The sequence below is a fragment of the Peromyscus maniculatus genome, chromosome 8 (assembly GCF_049852395.1).
Source record: "Peromyscus maniculatus bairdii isolate BWxNUB_F1_BW_parent chromosome 8, HU_Pman_BW_mat_3.1, whole genome shotgun sequence".
NCBI classification, from domain to species: domain Eukaryota; kingdom Metazoa; phylum Chordata; class Mammalia; order Rodentia; family Cricetidae; genus Peromyscus; species Peromyscus maniculatus.
Genome location: NC_134859.1, coordinates 13,661,802 through 13,682,419, shown reverse-complemented (window position 1 = coordinate 13,682,419; position 20,618 = coordinate 13,661,802). Strand labels below are relative to the sequence as shown.

The window sequence follows — 20,618 nt, the reverse complement described above, 5'->3', positions numbered from 1 at the left end:
ACATGAACAAGTGTAAAACCACACACGATCACTCTGAATTGGAGCACACTGCGGTGTGATCAGAAGGCAGTAGAGATGACTACAAAAATGATGAGAGGAACATCAGAGGGTTTCTCAATGGACAAGGAAACTGGATTAGGCCTGTCAGGAAAGGCGAGGGCCGCCTCTGAGGGGCCACAATTCAGATATCTACATGGGAAGAGCAGATCATTCTAAGAGTGAATCCAGTCACCCAGAAAACATCGACAAGAAGTGGGACTGTGGCTTTTGTTGAATAATTTCACAAACAAAACAAGATATATTTGTGGGCTAGATCCAAGGTGTGCATCACCTGCTGAAGACCTTTAGGACTGGCAAAAAAAAAAAAGGAAGGTGCCTTTCAGGAGAGGCTGTTAGGATGTAAAATGCCAGTTACAAACAGCAGGAAAGAGAGGAAAAAGCTGTGTGCAGAACTTGGATTCCAGGTAGGAGACAGGAGAACAGAGACTCACAGAGAAGGTTAGCATGCCAGGTTGCTCAGAGAAACTTCAGGGGTTAAAGTTCCTTTCCAATTTGGGCTCCTGGATCAATTGTGTTTATCTCCAGCACATCCCTGAGAAATGTCCGTTTGTTGAAATTCCCCTGCTGTAGTCCCTGGTTACTGTCCCCAGATGGTATGTGACAGCTGAGGCCTTGTAGACAGAGGGATGGCTCAAAAGCACTCCCCTACACACACACACACACACACACACACACACACACACACACACACACACACACACACACACACACACAGTTCAGGATTTACATTTATACCCACTGAACTATCAAAGTCATGTTTCCCACAGTAACTAGTGGGACCATACACGGCCAGTACTTATTCTGCTGCTGAGGGAGCTTTTGACTCATCCTCCAAGTGGTGGAGGGGAGAGGTAATTCAGGTATTATGCAAAATATACTTTTTAGGAAGTGAGTGGCCAGCCACTGAAGGTTTAGTGTACATGGCAGCTCTTTCCAAGCCGGGCCTTTATGCAAGGGTTCCCTGTGTACAGACCTCTTCCACAGAACCAGCACTGTCTTGGGTTATAGAAGGGGCAGGATCCCCCCTGCCCCTCACACTGCCATACTCATGTGTGAGTTACAGCTCCACTTTGGTATTACAGGGGAGAAGTTATTTTGTCTTTTTTGCAAGGGTGAGAGAAAAATGTGAGTGAGGCATTCATCTACTGGGAGAAGTTGAAGTGTGCCTAAAAAAAAAAAAAAAAACTATAGTCAAGGAAAACAAAATCTAATGTACTATTTTTTTTAATTTAATAGTAAGAAAAATTGCATGATGGCAAAATACTATTAATACTGATGTTTTAACTGTTGTATCAATATTCAAGTTTTTTTTTCTTTTAAAAGTTGTTTTTGACTTTTGGTGTGTATTTTTGAAATAGGGTCTCTCTCTGAGCCCAGGCTGGCTTGAAACTTGTGGTGATTCTCTTGCCTCAGTTTCTCAAGTGCTGAGGTTAGAGGAGTGTGCCGCCACACTGCACTTTTTCTAGGCTACCGAATTCTGGTGCCTGCTTGCACTTCGCACCCCCAGGCATGCGGCTCACTTCTGTCACACTGTCCTTGACACTGGGGACACAAGAAAGGGAGGGGCTGAGGAAAGAGTGGAGTAGAGGTGGAGAGCCCACAGCGGCTGTAGGCAAAGAAGTCTTTCAAACTTTAGTCATGGGAGATTTAAAAACAGCACGGAACCCTTCAGGAAGCATTGTGAGATGGTGCTGAGCTGATGAGACAGAGCATGTTGGATTATTAACTTTATTGGGGAGTCCTAGTCAAACATCACCAAGGGGCTGTCTTCTTATTTTCTAAGTAGATCTCCGAAGAACAAATGACCCAATGACCATCTGGAAAATGAAGCCAAATCCCCCATTTTCTGAGTCTGTCAGGCAAACAGCAGGTAGCACTCAAGCTAAACATTCTTGCTTAGGAATTGCAGTACAGACATGGCTGTCCAATAGCCCAGGCAACATGCTGCAGCATGGGAAGTCGGGAACAGGCAGTAGTCCTATGCACCTCAAGCCACTGGTCCCAGCTCAGTCTTGGGTAAGCATTCTCCAATCCGCTACCTAACTGGGCGGCACTAGGAAACTCCATTGGCCCCTCATGATCTCAGTAGCCAATGGCCATTTTGCTAGTGCAGTCTCCTAGTAAGGTTTGCCCTTGGGTAGTAGATTCTGTTGTTCCTAACTATAACCAGAGAAAGCCTTTATCTATACGCTGGCACAGGTGACCTGAAACCCCACTCTCTGGGCTCCCCGTTTGCAATGAGTCACCACTTAAATACTTATACATTTAAAATGTTTCCATTTGGAAATAACATTAGGTTTATAGAAAAGTTACAAATAGAGGTTCTCTCTCACCTTGGCCCAGTACCCCCTCTAAGATGTTAAACAAAGAGGGTACTATTATCTAAATGTGGGTTTTGCTGTAATTTTTCCCATTGTTGCTCTAAATGTCCATTTTCTGGCCCAGGAGCTCACTCAAGGGCCCATGGTGATAGTTTCCTAAAGCCTCTCCAGTCTGTGCCAGTACCTCAACCTTCACCAACTTTTGGAACTCAACTTTGTAGACACTAATCTAGTAAGGACTTTGTTCTCCTCAGCCTAGTCTCCTTTACTAGCTTGCTGTTAGGTGAAGGTTGTCTGGGCAAGGCTACCAGAGAAGTGATACGCCTTTCTCAGTGTATCCTACAAAGAGGCACGTGATGTTGGCTAGTCTGTTTCCCTGCCTGTAATCCCTCCTTCACTTGATGAATATCATATACAATAATATGATATGAACCGGGTGGTTTTCATCTGTGGTTTCCTCCATCAGTCAGGGCACAGAATCTAGGCTCCCTCTTTTCAGAGACTGGTCACAGAAACTCCAAATCCCTTCTTCGGTTACTCTCTAGTGCTGTGTGTGTGCATCAGGTACATGAGCTTATGGGGCCATTCTCATTCAAACCACCACACTCCCCAATATTCCTGTCCTAGAGTGGGGGACCATAATGAATTTCCCATAGGTCCCCTTGTCTAATAGCAAAGATGAGACCTTCATTCTAGGTCTGCCATCCAGCTTCAAGGAAGACATGGAGAAAAATGCAAACTCTCAGGCCAGTGGTTACCTCTACCCTAGCTACTGGCTCTCTTGCTGGTGCAGTGATGTTTCCACAAAACTGCGCAGGCCAGGCTTGAGACAGCTTCTAGACTGCTGAACATGTGGAAAGTTCTAGAGCAGTGGTTCTCAACCTTCCTAATGCTGTGACCCTTTAATATAGTTCTTCATGTTGTGGTGACCCCCAGCCATAAAATTAGTTCATTACTGTAGTTTTGCTACTGTTATGAATCATAATATTTGATAAGCAGGATAGGTGATATATGGCCCCCAAATGAGGCATGACAGGTTGAGAACTGCTGTTCTAGAGGGTGAAGTTCCCAGACAGAATCTAGAAGCCTAGAGCCCATTTTCCCATATGGATCCATCATCCCTTTTAATAAGCCAGTAAACACAAGAGCCTCCCTGAGTCCTAGGAGCTGCTCCAGGATATCAATTGAATCAAAGGAGGGTGTTAGGTAACCCCAAGTTATCTAACAGTCAGAAGCTCAAGTAAAGCAACTAGCTCCAGAAGTAGGGACAAACAAGGACTGAGGGACAGCACTCCACCTCCAGGTAGACAGGGTCAGAGTGAGGGGTACCAAGTCGGTGTTTGTTGCATGAATTATTGCTTACCTAGCTTGTGGGGACTCATCCCTCCAATCTGGAATCCAAAGTGTCCTGTGTTTTCAGAGTACTATAAGAAAAACTGGAGCCAGAGTTTGTTTTCTACTGGCCATGTCTGTCTGGTCCCTCTACTCTGAAGTTAGTGCTTCTCCCTACCATTAAAAAAATAGACACTTCTAGCACAACAGTTAGGGTGTTTGGCCATCTGATCACCAGAGTAGATCAGTTCGGGCTGTCTCTCGACCATTGCCAGTAGTCTATTATGGACGTATCTTTGTGGATTTCTGGGGACCTCTCTAGCACTTTGCTTCTTCCTATTCCCATAGGGTCTTCATTTATCAGGGGAGTCCTTGCCCTGCAGGAGATGGGAATGGGGGGTGGGCTGGGGGAAGGACGGGGGTCAGGCGGGAGGAGGGAGGACAGTGGAATCCGTGGCTGATATGTAAAATTAAACCAAATTATAAAATAAAAAAAATAGACACTTAAGGAAAATGCTTTAGGACTCCTTAAATATTCTGCTTCTCATACTTTTGCTCATTTCTTTAGGACCCATTGTTGGCTCTTCCTGTTAACAATGAATTCACTGGTGCTCACTTAATCAAGAGATCAACTTCTACACTGTCATTAAGGGTAAAGATAATCCCCAATAAAAGCTGACTTTCCCACAGCCATAGGTTCAGACCTCTAGAGGAAATGTAGCAAATCCACTGTCCCGCTCCCTCCCCACTCTCTAGGCTCTCCCCCGCCCCCAGTGGCCTACACAAGACTTCAAAATCCTCAGCACTCTTGGGGAAGAAGCCATCACCAATCAATATGCACTGTCACAAGAAGTGAGCCATACATCCCCTCCCTGGCCTAAGGTTGGATGTTCAGCTTGTCTTCAAATCAATACATCCCCAGAAGGCAATCTTTCCCACCAATCCTGTGAGGACCACAGCACACCATCAGAGTCAAAGTCACCAGGGTCAGAATGGTAGCACCTAGGCAGCACCCACAGGCTTTGAGGTTTTTCTGGTTTGGGGTAACCCATCTGGATCCTTGGCAACATTATGAAAGTAGACTTTTTGTGAACTGCTTCCCTGGGAAATGTAGTTTTAAATGCTGGCCATGATATATAATGTTTACATGTTTACTCCCAGCTTTTTGTTTGTTTGTTTGTTTTAAATATTCTTCCTGGTTGTTTTCTAGGCACAATAACCAAGCATTCCATCGAATTTCTGCCACTCAGATATAATAGATATAAATAATCTTAAGTGCATAGGTAAGAATAAAACCTTACAAGCTAATTAGGAATGCTTTGAGTATCTACTACTTTTGATTTTAATGTGACCCATTTAATTACAGACTTAAATAAATGTTTAATCAAGGCAGTTACTTAGCAATTGTCTCATAAAATTCCTAAGAAGTCAACCTCTGACACCCGAGAATTGGTATAAGTGAATTCCAAGATACCACAATTGGTACAATGGTTTTCATAAGGCCCAGGAGATCTGGAATGCTCCAAAGGAGCCCTTGAAAAGCAGCATGACATTTCCCTCTAGGATCCCCCGATGGACTAAGCCCTGCCGCCACCGAAAGCTGTACCCAGAAGCAACATCTGCTGCTCCTTGGCAAACCTCCTACCAGCCAGAGAGGGATGAAAACATCTGTAACCACCAGTTCTGGCCTGGAGCTTACCTTCCAGGCTAATCAGGCTACAGTTTCCAGTCCCTGTCTGTCATTCCCACGGCAGGCTGCTTGGCCCTTTTGCTGACCTTAAAAGGATTCCACGTTTGCTTTCAAAGCAGCTTGCAATAGTGTAGGAGCACAGAGGAACAGGGGACACCAAGGAAGAAGGAAAGCATCACAGAGAGCAGGTTATAGGCCTGGAATATGCTGGCTCTTTCCACAGGCATTCATTACGGTAATCCAGACCCTGCTGGAGACTGTGTCCCATTTCTAATGAGAGCTTTGATGGTTTTCCAGGACTCCAGATAAAAAGCAAAGGTAGGACATCTTCCCTACCCTAGTGGGTGGCACCATGTTGCACATACTAAGAACAGTCCAAACACTAGTGGAATAAGCCATGAGCTTATCCATGGAATAAGCTCCAAAGTATGATCACTGACCTCTAGGGCAAGAACACTAGAGAAACGGCAATGTCAGTGTGCAGTGGTGGGGGGCAAAGGGCTGTGACTTGGGGGTGAGAGGAGAATTTTCCTCCTGGTGGAGTCACAGTTGGAATGATAACCCACTGCTCTCCGAGGCTTAGCTTCCTCCGTAGCATAAGGAGCATCATGAACCCCATTTCTGTATGTAACAGACACAGATAAACAAGAGTTGTGTCATCCTTTCAGGATAGCCATTGCAGCAGCCTGGGGAGGGCACATTTCATCCCATGGAATTGGAAGAAGAGTAAGGGGGGAAGAGGGACCGGGTTCCCAAGTGTTCAGCTTGGAGCCTGGCCACCATGCGCTGCTCTATGGAACGCCCCACAGACAAAAGAATTTCAACAAACCTTGTCTCCATGCCTTTAATTTGAATACTAGGAAGGGGGCAGGTAGGTTAGAAGAAACCCTGGCTGCTTTGGCGGGGTGGTATTGATTCTAGGGAATTAGATGGTAATGGCAAAAGGCAGCAGTGGCCTCTTTTGACCCTCTTCCAGGCAGGTTGCCCGAAGCTCTGGGTTCTCTGAGAAGTGGGAATAGAAAATGAGGATAAAAATGTAAGAATTATTAGGTGGAAATAAAGAAGGCCATTGGCCAGAACCAGGCTCCTGCCTGGAGCCCAACAGAGCATACCAAACAGTCAACAATACTAAGTTCAGTATAATAATAATAATAATAATCCCTAAAGAGACCTTTTTCCCCCAAACAAAATAACAAACAACTAGGATTGTCAGAACAACCAACTGGAAAGGGCTCAGCTAAGTGTGAGTTTTCATAGAAGTTCCCACCCCATTTTAATCCTTACCTAAAGAAGCGTCATAACAAACAACCAGCATTATGCATCATTCTGTTTCCAAGGCAGCCCAGGCTACTATGCACAAACCAGCTGTTCAGGCACACCCAGTGGGATTTCTTCTAATGTTGAGAAAGGACACTGGCTGCTCCACTAATAAAAACCAATTAAGTTCTCTAAAATCAATTGAATAAAAAATTGGTTTTGACCAAACAGGAGGTCTCATGCAGACCAGTGGGAAGCTGGGATTAATTGGACCCCTTTGCCAATGGCCTCCATAGAGAGCAAAGAAAATGACCCTCCAGCACCAGAACATCCGTGGGGAGATTTGGGGCCCGTCATTCCTTGTTTGAGAGGGCATGTGAAGCACTTAGCACACCTTCCTCCAGGCAGCCTCGGGGACCATTCACTGCTGGGCTGGCAGCAGCAGAGGCCAACATAGCTGGTCTCTACCTCAGGCCACCTCCGCCCTGCAGCAGACAGGCTAGTCCTCAGAGTATGACCACACAAGTGCACACTGCAGCAGGTGACTGGCTCCCGGGACCACAGAAGAGGGGAGGAGGATTAGAGAAGGCTCCCCAAGGATGGTGACATTTGTGTGACTTCAGAACTAGGCTTAGGTAGGCAAGAGCAATGGCCACTTTCATGTGACGCTAAGAGGACATAGAAGCTGAGAAAGGAAACACAGTACAAATTAGGAAGCTTAGGACTTGAGCAGAATGATGGAGTGAGGTGGGACTGGTCCATGGTGACATGAAGGGTGAGGCTTGTACTCTGAGCATCTGTGCTCCAAGCCTGGCTGAGAGAGATGCAGAAGAGTGTAACATAAAAGAGGAAAAATGCAGAATTAAAGATAAGAAAGTTCTTCATTCTACCTGGGGATGGCGGGGAGTGGAGATGAAGGGAGAAAGCTCTGAAGATCTCTAAAGCTGACTGTAGCAAGAATCTTAAAGGGTCTTATTAATAAAAACAAACCTGAGCCAGGTATTGGGTTAAAGCTGGAAGATCAGAGAAGCAGAACAAGCCACAGCTACCTCACCTCGCCAGTTCCTCATCTGATCCTGTTTCCTCAGACTGGAAGCCTGAGTCCTCATCCAGAATGAATCTCAGCTGACCTGCTGCTCAAAAGTCTGAAAGCTTAACCAGCTCTAGTTCCTGGTCCTCACGTCTTATATACCTTTCTGCTTCCTGCCATCACTTCCTGGGATTAAAGGCATGAGTCACCATGCCTGGCTGTTTCCAGTGTGGCTTTGAACTCACAGAGATCCAAATGGATCTCTGCCTCCCAAGTGATAGGATTAAAGGTGTGAGTGCCATCATTTTCTAGCCTCTGTATTTAGTGGCTGTTCTGTTCTTTGACCCCAGATAAGTTTTTGTTGACCCCAGATAAGATATTTTGGGGAACACAATACCACCACATTTCCCCTTTTTTTGTCTAAAATTTAAAAAAGCTTATAACTAATACAAGAAAAACTATCCAATAAGTATATATACTATATACAGTCAAGAATTACATTAACAATGTCTAGTCCATTAACATTTGACAGATTCAGACAAAAAACTCCATTATATATATTAACAATGTCCAGTCCAGTAACATTTGATAAACTCAGACAAAAAATTTCATTACTTATCCTATTTAAAACAAGTAGTTCCTTTCTAAAAGTAGATTCAAAAATTGACCTTTTATCTTATCATATTCATATTCTCTTTTTTCTTTTCATAATAGATTCAGTAATCTTCCTTTTTGTCATTTTTATATCTTCCCCTTTTTCTTTTTAGAGTAGATTCAGTGATCTACCCATTTATCCTACTATTTCTTTATCTTTTTTATCAGAGTAGAGTCAATGATCTACCTCAGCTGACAGGAATTTGGGGTCCTCCCCACAGAGAAGGACTTGGAAGAGCCCTCTGGGTAAGAGAAGCTGCGCATGCAGAATTTCTCCATCCCAGTGTTGACGCTAATGAGAAGCCAAAGGCTCACATTGAGATGGACTGGCATTAACACTTTCTTCATGCCCACACCCAGGCACAGGCAACAGACTAAAAAACCCAAGTCTTTAAAAGATACTTTGAGACAGGGCTTCAGTTTGCATCCCAGATGGGTCTTGAACTTGCAGGTGACCCTCCTGCCTGTGTCTGCCCAGTGCTGGGATTAAAGGTCACCACACCTTCCGTTTTTCTTAACTGGTGATTCTAGGCACCCCTAGCTCCATGGTTCAGGTATGAACAACCCTTTTCCATTTTGAAAATGCAAACTCATCTTTACCCACTTGATTGCTATGTGAGGTATAAAATGGTCACCCTCCTTTCTCCTCATGGAATAGGATGTAAAAATGAAAACCCTAGTTTGAGAGAGAGAGAGAAAAAAAAAACCCTAAAACTCCATCAAGTTCAGGTACAAAATTCAATTGTATGAATTCCTCAGAAGGCTATGAGGTACAGAATGAGTCCCTGGAAAGCCACCTTTGGGGGTCACTGGAGCTGACAGCCCATCTTGCTCAGTGACAAAGAGAAAGGGGAGTGAATGGGAATAGAAGCCAGGCTGCTCCTCCTCACCTGAGCCAGCACCTTTCATATGCTAAGGCAAAGTATGGCAGCTGTGTGAGGAAATTTAACACTATCGTCTATATAGATAATAATTAAAACCCTCTACCCAGGCTAAGACAGACAGCTTGCCCTGAGTCATAAGCCACCCAGGCTTACGGAGAACCTGGTAGGCCTCCTGGGTGGCACTGTAATTACGCCAACGGCGACAACTAAAGATAAGCATCCTTTCCCATCCTCCAAACACAGGTGCCAGCCTCAAAGCGAAACTTGTCCCACAGGACACTCTAACTGCTGCACTTACACACACGGTTCTTCCCCAGAAATAGTTCCAGCCAGCGGTCATTGTCTAAGCCTGGGCTGGTAAGGAACTGCTGCATGGCATCAACTAAGAATCAGCAATTACTGGCTGTTCTGGTATGAAGATAGCGGGTCCAAGTAGCAGAAGGAAAATTCAGGACATTTGCTCTGGGTAGCTGTTCTAAATGTGTTTCCAAAGTCCAAGCGTTGGGAAGTTGGCACCTGTGCAAAACAAACATGATATCCCGTGGTCTGGGTTCCTTCCCTCCCCTCTTCTAAACTGATTTGGTATGTGGGCATACAAAGCAATGGGTCTCACCCTCAAACCTGTGTTGTTAGGCATTGTTCCCATTGGCTCCACTCCCCCACTGCCCTGCCCTGTGGCCCTCCCACCTCCAGCTCTCCCTCCCCTAGTTAATCACATCTGCTTTCCTGTTACATACATTCCATTACCCTCTCTATTCCAGACGTCCGTAAAGTCTTCTCCTCCCTCATCATGATCCCCTTTTTAGCTTTGTAACCTACAAGCACATATATAAGCATAAATGTGAAGTGATACATATGTATATATAATTTTAAACTTAGGTTCTACGTATGAGAAAGTACATGCACACTCATCTTCCTGAGTCTGGCTTATTTTGCTTGACATAATGATTTCCAGTTGCATCCACTTTCCTCAAAATGTCATAATTTCATTTTTGAAAATGTCTGCATAAAATCCTGTTGTTCATATGTCTGGATTTTCAAAGTCAGGTCTCTGCACACTCCATGTCACTGCTAACCTGCCAGAATGAATTCCTGAGTGGGATGAATAGGTTGGGAGCCTTTGTTACCCTGTGGCTTATTAAATGTATATTGGATAGGTTCTTGAATTAAGGAGATAAAGAAGTGAGAAGGAGCCTAGCTAGTCCTCTAGTTCAGTGATTCTCAACCCATGGGTCATGACCCCTTTGGGGATCACTTACCAGATCTTTTCATAATGATTCGAAACAATAGCAAAAGTACAGTTATGCAGTACCAACAAAAATAATTTTATGGTTGGGAGTCATCATGACATGAAGAACTGTATTAAGAGGTCACAGCATTTGGAAGGTTGAGAACCACTGCTCTAATTCAAGGAAATAGTGAAAAAAAAGGTGAAATTGGGCACATTCCCTTATGATCCTTAGCCCAGCAACATAGAAGTCACCTGGGCACTTGAGAGAAACAAGCAATTGGGTATCAGATCCCAGTCTCCAGAACTGATGATCAAACCATGCTTCATTGTTCCTCCAGATCACTAGGGTGTAAGCTTAAGATGGAGACCTTCTGCACAGGAACCGTGGCCCTTGGCCAGCCATTCATTACCCAGCAAACTTCTCACTGCAATGCCTCCTCTGCTCCCTTAGCAATGAAATCCCAGTGCTTGGGCTGGGGCTCAGCATTGTCATCTTTCAAAAGCTCCCCAGGTGAAGTGTCCCTGAGAGTCACAATCAACTAGAATGAGAGAGATTTCAATTAGGTAGTTGGGGATTTCCGATGTGCAGCCCCGGCTCAATGTGCTCAGAACCAGAGTCTTAGAAGAAAATGTTCAGCAGAGACACAGTTTTACCTTCATAAACTGGAGGTGTGTGAAGCTTACCAGATTAGAATCTTGCACCGACTCAGTGGTGATAATATCATTGGATAACTCACCTACCAGACAACCGCTTATCCTGAGAGAGGAGTGGACTACAACTCTAGTCAGACCTCATTACCAAAGTGACTTAGGCTGTGAAAGAGACAGCACACCTCCTACATCCTGAGTCCAGGAGTTACTCAAGGGCCTCCTACTCCCTGTAGGCTTCTGAAGCCCTGAGTCCTGAGGCTGGGTGAGACAGCAGCCTCTTCTCACAGAAGGGAGGCAGGGTCTGTAATGTTACTGAAGTTGCAAGATGATGATGATGACAATATGTAGAGCCGAGCTGGAAGCACCATTTCCCTGAGGTGGGTGGAGCTTCAGCGGCTGCTGTACAAAAGAACTGGGCACTACCTACGTTGGGAATAAGAGGAATAGGAATGCTCATTATAACTGTGCTTCCGCAAACTATGAATTCCCAAGCATTTATGAAAGGTGAAGAACCACTGCATATTGGCTAGTCAACAGAAAGAAACATTCCTTCAGATGGTTCTAAAGAAATGAAGAGCCAGCTCCCATGTCCTTACACTGTAAGACCAGCCACACACACACACACACACACACACACACACACACCAATAAGGATTAAATGGCAAAGCCCAGTGCCAGCTCCCATGTCCTTATACTGTAAGACCAGACACACACACACACACAACAACAACAACAACAACAACAACAATAAGGATTAAATGGCAAAGCCCAGTGCCAGCTCAACAGCTGGCAGGCAGATGTACTGAGAAACACTATCAGCCTGGTCTCATCTCAGGAAGGACTGTTGTATTCAAGCTCTCGGGGTCCATTTTCTGCTTCCATTCCAAACAAGGATGTGGAGTGGAGGAAATGGCATTCCCTTGTATCTTCACATCCATGATTACACAGACCACATAGTCTGATGAATCTTAGCTTGAATTACTTTGTCTGGCCTTAAATATTAATGGGTTATGAATTTCAATGTTTTTCATGAAATGGGAATAACAAACCTTACTGCTTAGGAGCAGATTAATAAGACTGCATGGATTGCATTTTGCACAGTGCCCAGCAAACAGAAAATAGCAAGAGTCATAATTATTTTTAACCTTTGAACACCAGCTGAAATTTCACTTTCTTTGTGAATGCTTCCTAGATGAACTCCCCCCATACACTAGTGCTCCCACATACACACTTACTTAGTCACTCCTTGGGTGGTCTAGTACATTTAGCATCCTATAGTTTAGCTATGACATTACATGTTGTTTTTTGATTTTAAAGACATGTTTATTCCATATATTCCATGACATATCTTGTGTTTGGGACCCATGTCTAAGCATGAAACTCTTCTCTTTTTCACATATACTTTAGATATATAGTATGAAAATAATTTTATTAAGATATATAGAATGAAAATTATTTTAGGCAATTTTATTAACCAGAGTATAAACTTTTTAACCAAAATGGTCATAATTTAAGGATCATCTATTGATTATATAATAAATAATTGGTAATATTAATTTGTGCATGAAACAAGATTTCAAGGACTAGAACTTTCTACCAATGTCTTCAACACGTGGCACTTTGAAGTTTTCATTCTGGGGGCATTTCAGAGTTGGGATTTCAAGTTACAGATGCTAAGCCTGCATATTCCAGTTGCTTATTTACATTTCTGTAATGACATTCCTGAGGAATCATTTCATGCTCTGTATTCCCAGTGCCTAGCACACACTTGTGCACTTCATGTATTTCCTGAGTAAATGAATGAATGATAGATGAGTGAATAAATGAAGCAAAATCTGCTCTCACCCGGTGATCAGAAGACTGTTACTTAGGATGGTAAGGACAGAAGGAAGAAATAAGAGAAATCACAATAGGGAGGCCGATCATTATGGCTGACTATGAGATTTAAGCAGTACAGAAACATCACCATTCGAAGGTTTAAGCCACAGAAGAGAGTTCATCCCGAAAGCTCTTCTCTGAGGACTGTGCAGGAACAGAAAGTGGTGAGGAGCAATGTTTACATAAATACTCAGGAAAGACTTCTTGACTGTTTGGGTCTAAGTCTTCTGAGTACAGTCCCACATAAGGGCAGGGCACATTGAGATCTTTCCACACAAACTTAGGCCAAACCAACCAATAAGCCGTTCCTCTCTCTTGAGGTTCTCAGCAAGTCTGAGCTGTGTCTCAGCACTGCTTCTCAGCCTGCATCACTCTGCTAGGGTCTGTCCTTGGGACGCCTCCAGCACTCCATTGAGACATTTCCTTTAGGCTCCAGGTCTGTCCCTGGATGGCTGGACAATGACAATCAAATGCACACTGGCTTCACAGTTTCAGCCCTGCCCCTCCCACACTCACACACCACACACTTTCCCTGGAGCACGGGCCTGGGAAATTGGCTGAGGCAGGGAGTCTTTTTTTTTTTTTTTTTTTTTAATTGTATTTGTTTTTATTTTATGTATAAGTGCTCTGCATATATACCTGCAGGCCAGAAGAGGGCACCAGATCTCATTACAGATGGTTGCGAGCCACCACGTGGTTGCTAGGAATTGAACTCAGGATCTCTGGTAAAGCAGCCAGTGCTCTTAACCACTGAGCTGTCTCTCCAGCTCCAGGAAGAGCCTTAACTATTTCTACCACTATAAGAGGTCTTCTGAGACACCAAACTCAAGCCCCTCGGGGTGAAAGCCGCTGAGCTTGTTCTCTTGCCCATATGAGCATAAGAAGTTCCCCTTAGCAGCCCTGAAAACTAGGGATGCAAAAACAGACAAGGCATGTGCAAACCACCTAGAAAGGCTATGATGATATTCATGCCTGCATTTGGGGGAAACCTGTCCACTAGGACACAGGATAACAAAATGTGCACTCGTGACTGCTGTCTATCCCAGCTCCATCATTCACAGCCACGAAAGACACATCACTGGAATAGCCAGGCTGCCGAGCAGGTGTTGATTTCTCTCTTTAGATTTCAAATGCTCTTCACCAAGCATCAATAGTTTACAGCTTAGTCAGCTGAGCCCAGATCTGAGCCCAGGGCAGCAACCGCATGCTGAGGACTCACCGCATCCTGACAACTAAGGACTTCCAAGATGCTGTTGAGCAGTTCCACGCAGTACTTCTTCTCCAAGACCTGGTGTTGCCCATCATCCCTCTGCTCCAGCAGCTCCTTCAGCTCTTTGGTGATGACAGGAAGCAGAATGTCCCGGCATTCTGGAAGCAAAGTAGTGACAGGCATGTATATGGGCTTCCTGTTTAGTTTCCTTTCTTTCCTTCATATATAATATGTATGTATGTATACGTATAGGAACTCCATTGTTCTTTGTCATTTCTCATGAAAACATTTACCTTTATGTTACAATACAGTCATAAATGCAATGTGCTATATATAATTATAATAGATATACCCTATTAAATATTTGTGATTATATTATTACAGAACTTAAATAACAATTTATATGATTTTTCATTAGCTGATAATTAACAAATATATTTTCTGTGTAAAAAGATTAAGTATTAAAGGTTAGGGTAAGATTTCCTTAGAATATAATTCACAATTCTGATTTCTCCCCTGTCCTTCATTCCCTAGAATCAACTAGCTATTTTATTTTATGTGTTTAAATATGTAAATACATATACATGTATGCACATGTTGCAGTATAAATTCTCCTAGTCTCATTTTCATTTTGTGCTTACTTTAATTCATATCATATTATGGTTATAAACTATCATGATCTTTGTGTATGACTTTCCATATATAGCAGAATAAATCCTACAGTGTCCTCTGCCTCTATCTGTTTTCAAAAGGAGGCATGGTCGAATGGAAACACATGAACTATGAACCAAAGGCTGAGGGGCCCCCAACTGGATCAGGCCTTCTAAATAGGTGAGACAGTTGATTGGCTTGATCTGTCTGGGAGGCATCTAGGCAGTGGTACCAGGTCCTGGGCTCATTGCATGAGTTAGCTGTTTGAAACCTGGGACTTATGCAGGGACAGTTGGCTCAATCTGGGAGGAGGGGACTGGACCTGCCTGGACTGAGTCTATCAGGTCGATCCCAGTCCTCGGGGGAGACCTTGATCTGGGGGAGGTGGGAATGGGGGGTGGGCTGGGGGGAAGGGGAGGGGGTAGGAAGGGAGAGAACAAGAGAATCTGTGGCTATTATGTAGAACTGAATAGTGTTGTAAAATAAAATTTTTTTTTTTAAAAAAAAGGAGGCATGGTTACAGGTGTGGCTTAGTTTCTTGACACCATTCACTTACCAATATTCCTTGGAGCAATTTTTATATTTTTACATGTAGCAACTAACTTAATTCTTTAACTACTATAACATTCTCACATCACAGATATGTTTTCTCATTTGACCATAATCCTATTGTTGGACATTTTTCAAATTACAAAACAATACAAATGCTGAACAGTCTTCCACCTGGCTCCTGTGCACATTGCCCTCAGAGTGAAATAAACTAGAACTTTAGTGGAGAAGAGGATCTCTCCTAACAGTGCTGTCTCAGGACATTTCTGGAGTGTTCTAAAGACTTACACAATTTTATCTCTACATTTCCCTTAAAAAACAAAACCTTTAAGGGGGGGGAAAAAGATCCAAAACCATTTCAAATCATCTACAGCCAGATGCCACTTGAGCTAAGACATGAATCATATACACCAGAATGTCATTTAAATTCAATCCAACAACTAGATGTTGAACATTTCCTTTATCTTTTGAGGCACCAGGTTTCTGAAGGTACAGGGATGAGCTTGATTATTTCCCGTTAGGTACTTAAAATCCAACCAAGGTAATGAACAATAAGAAAGGGCAGAAGCTAAAATCAAGGTGAAGAGGAAAGGCACCAAGCACAGCTCTTGTTTTCTACCCCAACATCTGCACTCCTCTCTTCTGGCCAGCACCCTGAATGACTTTGGAAAAGACATCCCACCCTGGGCTCCAACCCTGAGAAACTGTTAAAAGGTGTCTGTACTCCTTAGGATAAGGGCTGAGCACTGAGTCTTAAATATGGTGGTGTCTGACATGGGAATCTCCAGGGACCATTTATAATGGTAACCGATGACATTATTAACTGCTAACATATATGGGGTTCTTACAGCATGCTAGGTTTAAATGTACCATTTAAAGTATTTAGCAAGAGTTAACTGAGTTACTCTTTCTGTTCACTAGAGGAGAAGGTGCTATCTCCTCATTTTGCCAATGTTATGTGTACACAGGTAGGAAGTGATGGATCCCTGTACTCTGAACCATTGCACAGAGATTCCAGACCTCATGGAGTTCAGCTGTCATCTGCATGGAGGAGGCCATACCCTCACCTCTGTTCCCTCCTCAGAACTACTCTAGCTCTGCCCTCCCTGTTGACTCGCTCTGCAGCTTCTCCAGGGTCTACGAATGGCTCATCTTCTGAATACATTTGTTTAGATGTAACTTTTCTAAAGTAGGTTTTTGTTGCTCGCAGGTCCAGAGAAGACACGTCCTACATGTTTGTTCAAATGTTTGCTTCAAAATGCATTTTTAAAGGGATATTGACTTGCAACTTGAAAACATTGGATTTGTTAGAGGAAATCCCAGGTGTTAGAGTACATGCGACAGGAAAACCAAATAAGATCATTTCAGGCAGGAAGCCCTTGCTCAGAATATGGATAATTCCAACTTCAGAATACTCCACAGCCAGTTATGCCTCGCAATTGTTCCTGTCTTTAAACAATCAGAAGATGAGCACCATCCTTCTCCTCAAAAGTTAGTTTTGTGAGTAAATTCACAACAGAGATCCACAGTGCAGCAGAATGTCTTCCTCCTCTACAGCTGCCTGGACAGAGAGTCCCCAAAAGTGCCCCTTGAGAAGATTCATTGTCACTGCACTGTATAGAACGGCTGGAGCAGCTGAAGAGCACAGAGCTGCTCCTGTGGTGGACCAGTGTGACTGTAAGAACAGGCGTGTGCACTGGTCCCTCATTGTCACACCAGGTTCCTACTTCTGACATCAAATGTATTCTTTTGAGGCTAAGGGTCTCCAAAGACCTCAAAGGAAGGTGGAAAAGACTGATGAAGATCTTGAGTCTAAAATATGGCTGTGGCTGGGAATGTAGTGCTGAGTAGAGCATGTGCTTAGTATGCGTGAGATGCTTGGCTCAGTCTTCAGGATCCAAGAGAGAAAAGGTGAGGAACCCAATGAGTTAGGGCTGTTGTAACCTAAAACTTAAAAATCATTTGTAAAATGAGATCAATCGGACCTGCAAGAAGAAGACGTCAAGTCAGGTAAAGGATTAACCCATTTGTGCAATTTAACTAACTCAGTCACACACCCTTTGTTAAATCGAATCATCATTAAAGCTTCATACAAAATCCTACAACCACATAAATACAGGTTCACAGAAGTGGCAGGCAGAAGGGCGGACAGGTGAACATTTGCACTAGAGTAGATCAGACCCCTGCAGAAGCAGCGCTCCATCCATCTGAAAGGTGTAGGCTTTACATATTAGCAAGACCAGCATCCCTGGATGATGGAGGCTGCTGATATTGAAACTCAGCAAGATTCTCACCAAGGAAGCCATCAATATTGCAGCCTACTTTGCAGAAAAGACTTTGTCTTCTTGTTAACTCTGATTTCTCAGAAATGTCTGGCTCCCCTGTTTGGGGATGAAATAATTTTTTCTGGTTTGTAATTGGAGCTGTGAAATTACGTTAGCTAGTGAAGCTTCAGGAAGCAGCATTTCTAAATCATTGCTTGATTGTCAAGCAAACAGACACAAATGGTTTAAAAGACAGATCTTGCAAAGCCTTAAATCAATCTTTGTAGGCAGAGATAATGAGGATCACAGACCCGTATCCCATGTGAGATGGTTGCCTCAGGTACCCACACTGACAAAGGCTGGGCGATCTGCCATCAGGTGTCAAGTCCACATTGTAATTCAGACCACTACTGAGGAGTCGGCATAGTTACTCGATTCTCTGTGTTTTGATCGAAAGTTTCTTTTGTCCAAGTGACTGTGGAGAAAAATGCAGCATGCCTGGGCTCTGTTTTCATTTTTTTTTTCTCAAGAAAGTTTTGTCTATGGTGGGTGGTGTTGCCTGACTGACCTCATAGCCTTTTTGAAGTGGGATGTGCCTTTTCAGTGTGGTATCACCCAGGGATACTTCAAATAAGAGTTTCTTTTCCTTCACTTGTTCCATATAACATCAGCCAGTAAAAGAAAAGAAGGAAGGAAGGAAGGAAGGAAGGAAGGAAGGAAGGAAGGAAGGAAGGAAGGGAGGAAGGGAGGAAGGAAGGAAAAGAAAGAAAGGAAGGAAGGAAGGAAGGAAGGAAGGAAGGAAGGAAGGAAAGAAGGAAGGAAGGAAGGAAGGAAGGAAGGAAGGAAGGAAGGAAGGAAGGAAGGAAGGAAGGAAGGAAGGAAGGAAAAGGAAGGAAGGAAGGAAGGAAGGAAGGAAGGAAGAAAGAAAGAAAGAAAGAAAGAAAGAAAGAAAGAAAGAAAGAAAGAAAGAAAGAAAGAGAGAGAGAGAGAAAGAAAGAAAGAAAGAAAGAAAGAGGCAGTTCCCACCCTCTTTGAAGAACCACCTTGAAGAGCATTGAGCCAAAATTGCTTCTGTGGCCACAGCCACAGCCTGAGCTCCAGAGGAAAGTGGTCCACATCTGCATGTGACATCTTCCCTCAAACTTGTCCTCTTTGGCTTCCTCTCAGAGTGAAGAAAAAACCCTGTCACAGTCAACCAAGAAAATTGGGGTACCATCTTTGATTTTTATCCCTTTCTCAATATCAACACCTAACCTGTCATGAATCAGCTGCTTCCACGTTCTGGGCCACATGTCCTAAGTTATCTCTCATCTCTCTATACAGTCACTGCAGTCTAGAAATTTTTCAGTGACTTCTAGTTGCTCTCAGGGTGTCTTAGAGCCCTTTTGGTACAGCTACAGACCCTTTGTGAGACCCCTTTCTTCACCTCTCCATCACCGTCCTTTGCTTCTGGATCTTTCTACACATTGCTTTCATTGACAGGATTACCCTTCACCTGACTGATCCTTGCCTTCTAGGTCTGAACTGAGAGGTCAAATCCTCTAGGACAGCTTTCTTGGTGCTTCCATTCTAACTGGGGTGACTGCCCCCTGTGTCCCTGTAGCACACAGAATGTGTTTCTATTTTACCAGGAATTATACTATGTCATTATCTTTGGAAATGGATAGACAATGTGATTCTTACTGATCACCCTGGAAATAAAGCCAAGACAACAGATGCTAATCATCATGCATTCTAAACCTCTCCCCATTAGATGGGCTATGGCAGCATCCTTCCAGATTTCTGAGCGGTACCAGCTCTGCGCCAGCACAAGGCCATTGTCTATGCACTCATTCTAGGACAGAGTGGGTATCATCAGGAGCCTCTGGATATAGTGCAGCACACACAATAAGAAACTTTGACCTTTCTCTTCTGAAAAGAAGGTTGAGAGAGAGAAAATGCAAACAAATCTCTCATAAACTAAGAAGGCAAGACTGGCACCTCATGTCACCAATAGAGAGACATTTGCTAGTCTCTGACCTCAGGTACCACTTCAGTCCATCCTGTGGGGAGTCTGTGGAACATTCTAGAGATTGGTAAACTCAGAGGAAGGGGTTAGACACAGCACATGGCTATGTCCTGTTGTGTCGTCAGCCCTGTAAGCCTGACCATGGTGGCTGTAAATTCATTCCAAGCCAGCCTTCCACTTTGTCACCAGCACTAGTTAATCGTCTCTTCAATCCTGGTCAATATTTCACAGACTTTAAGGTGAAACTCATTGGGCTTTGGCCAAGTTCCTATTGACTGGGAGGCAAAGTCAGCTCAGTTTAACCCTCTTGGGGAACGAGAGGGCTTCTGGCTGTCAAGGCTCACTCTGCCTCCCCAGTGTGTTCTGGCGCACTGGGAAAGCCCTTGATTAAAACCCCAGCTCCACTGGGCAGGGCTGAGCTCAGTAAGCAGGGCTCTGCTTCCCTTTTTCCCTTGGGCTCACGGACCATCTGCAGATGTGAAAGGCCACTTGGCTGGATCAGTTACACGAGAAGGAGGCACTCCACAGACACAGCACGACTCTGACAGTCAGCAATTTGTTCTCCCAACCTCCCTGCTCCAGCCAGGGTGTCACGGAGCAAACACATTCCACCTACTGAGGGAAATCAATAACCGCTCACAAACTTTATATTCCAGATCAGGTTACAATTCTTGTGTGATTCTACTAACATCTCTCCCAACTCATTTTTTCAGTGGCAACTCATGGATTACTCCCAGAAAACACACCTAATTACTATATCCAGATCATCACTCCCCCCTCCAGCCCTTGCCATGATATACATCTCCCCACTTTGAACCTACAGGCCAAAATATGCCTCCCCAGCCAGACAACATAGGCTATTTAGAGATCATAGAACTCAGCAATGGCTAAAATGACTTCAGAAATCTCAGCAGAAGCAGATCTAATTAGGCGGCAGTGGACCCTCCG

General features: G+C 43.9%; 1 protein-coding gene across 1 annotated transcript in view; it reads right to left on the bottom strand.

Moving 5' to 3' along the window:
- Positions 1 to 20,618, bottom strand: part of Dock2 (dedicator of cytokinesis 2) — a 408,847-nt gene that overhangs the window by 228,865 nt on the left and 159,364 nt on the right. The window contains exon 26 of the mRNA XM_015997613.3: positions 14,208 to 14,356. Within this exon, the coding sequence (XP_015853099.2) occupies positions 14,208 to 14,356 (149 nt within the window). The remainder of the gene's footprint in view (positions 1 to 14,207; positions 14,357 to 20,618) is intronic.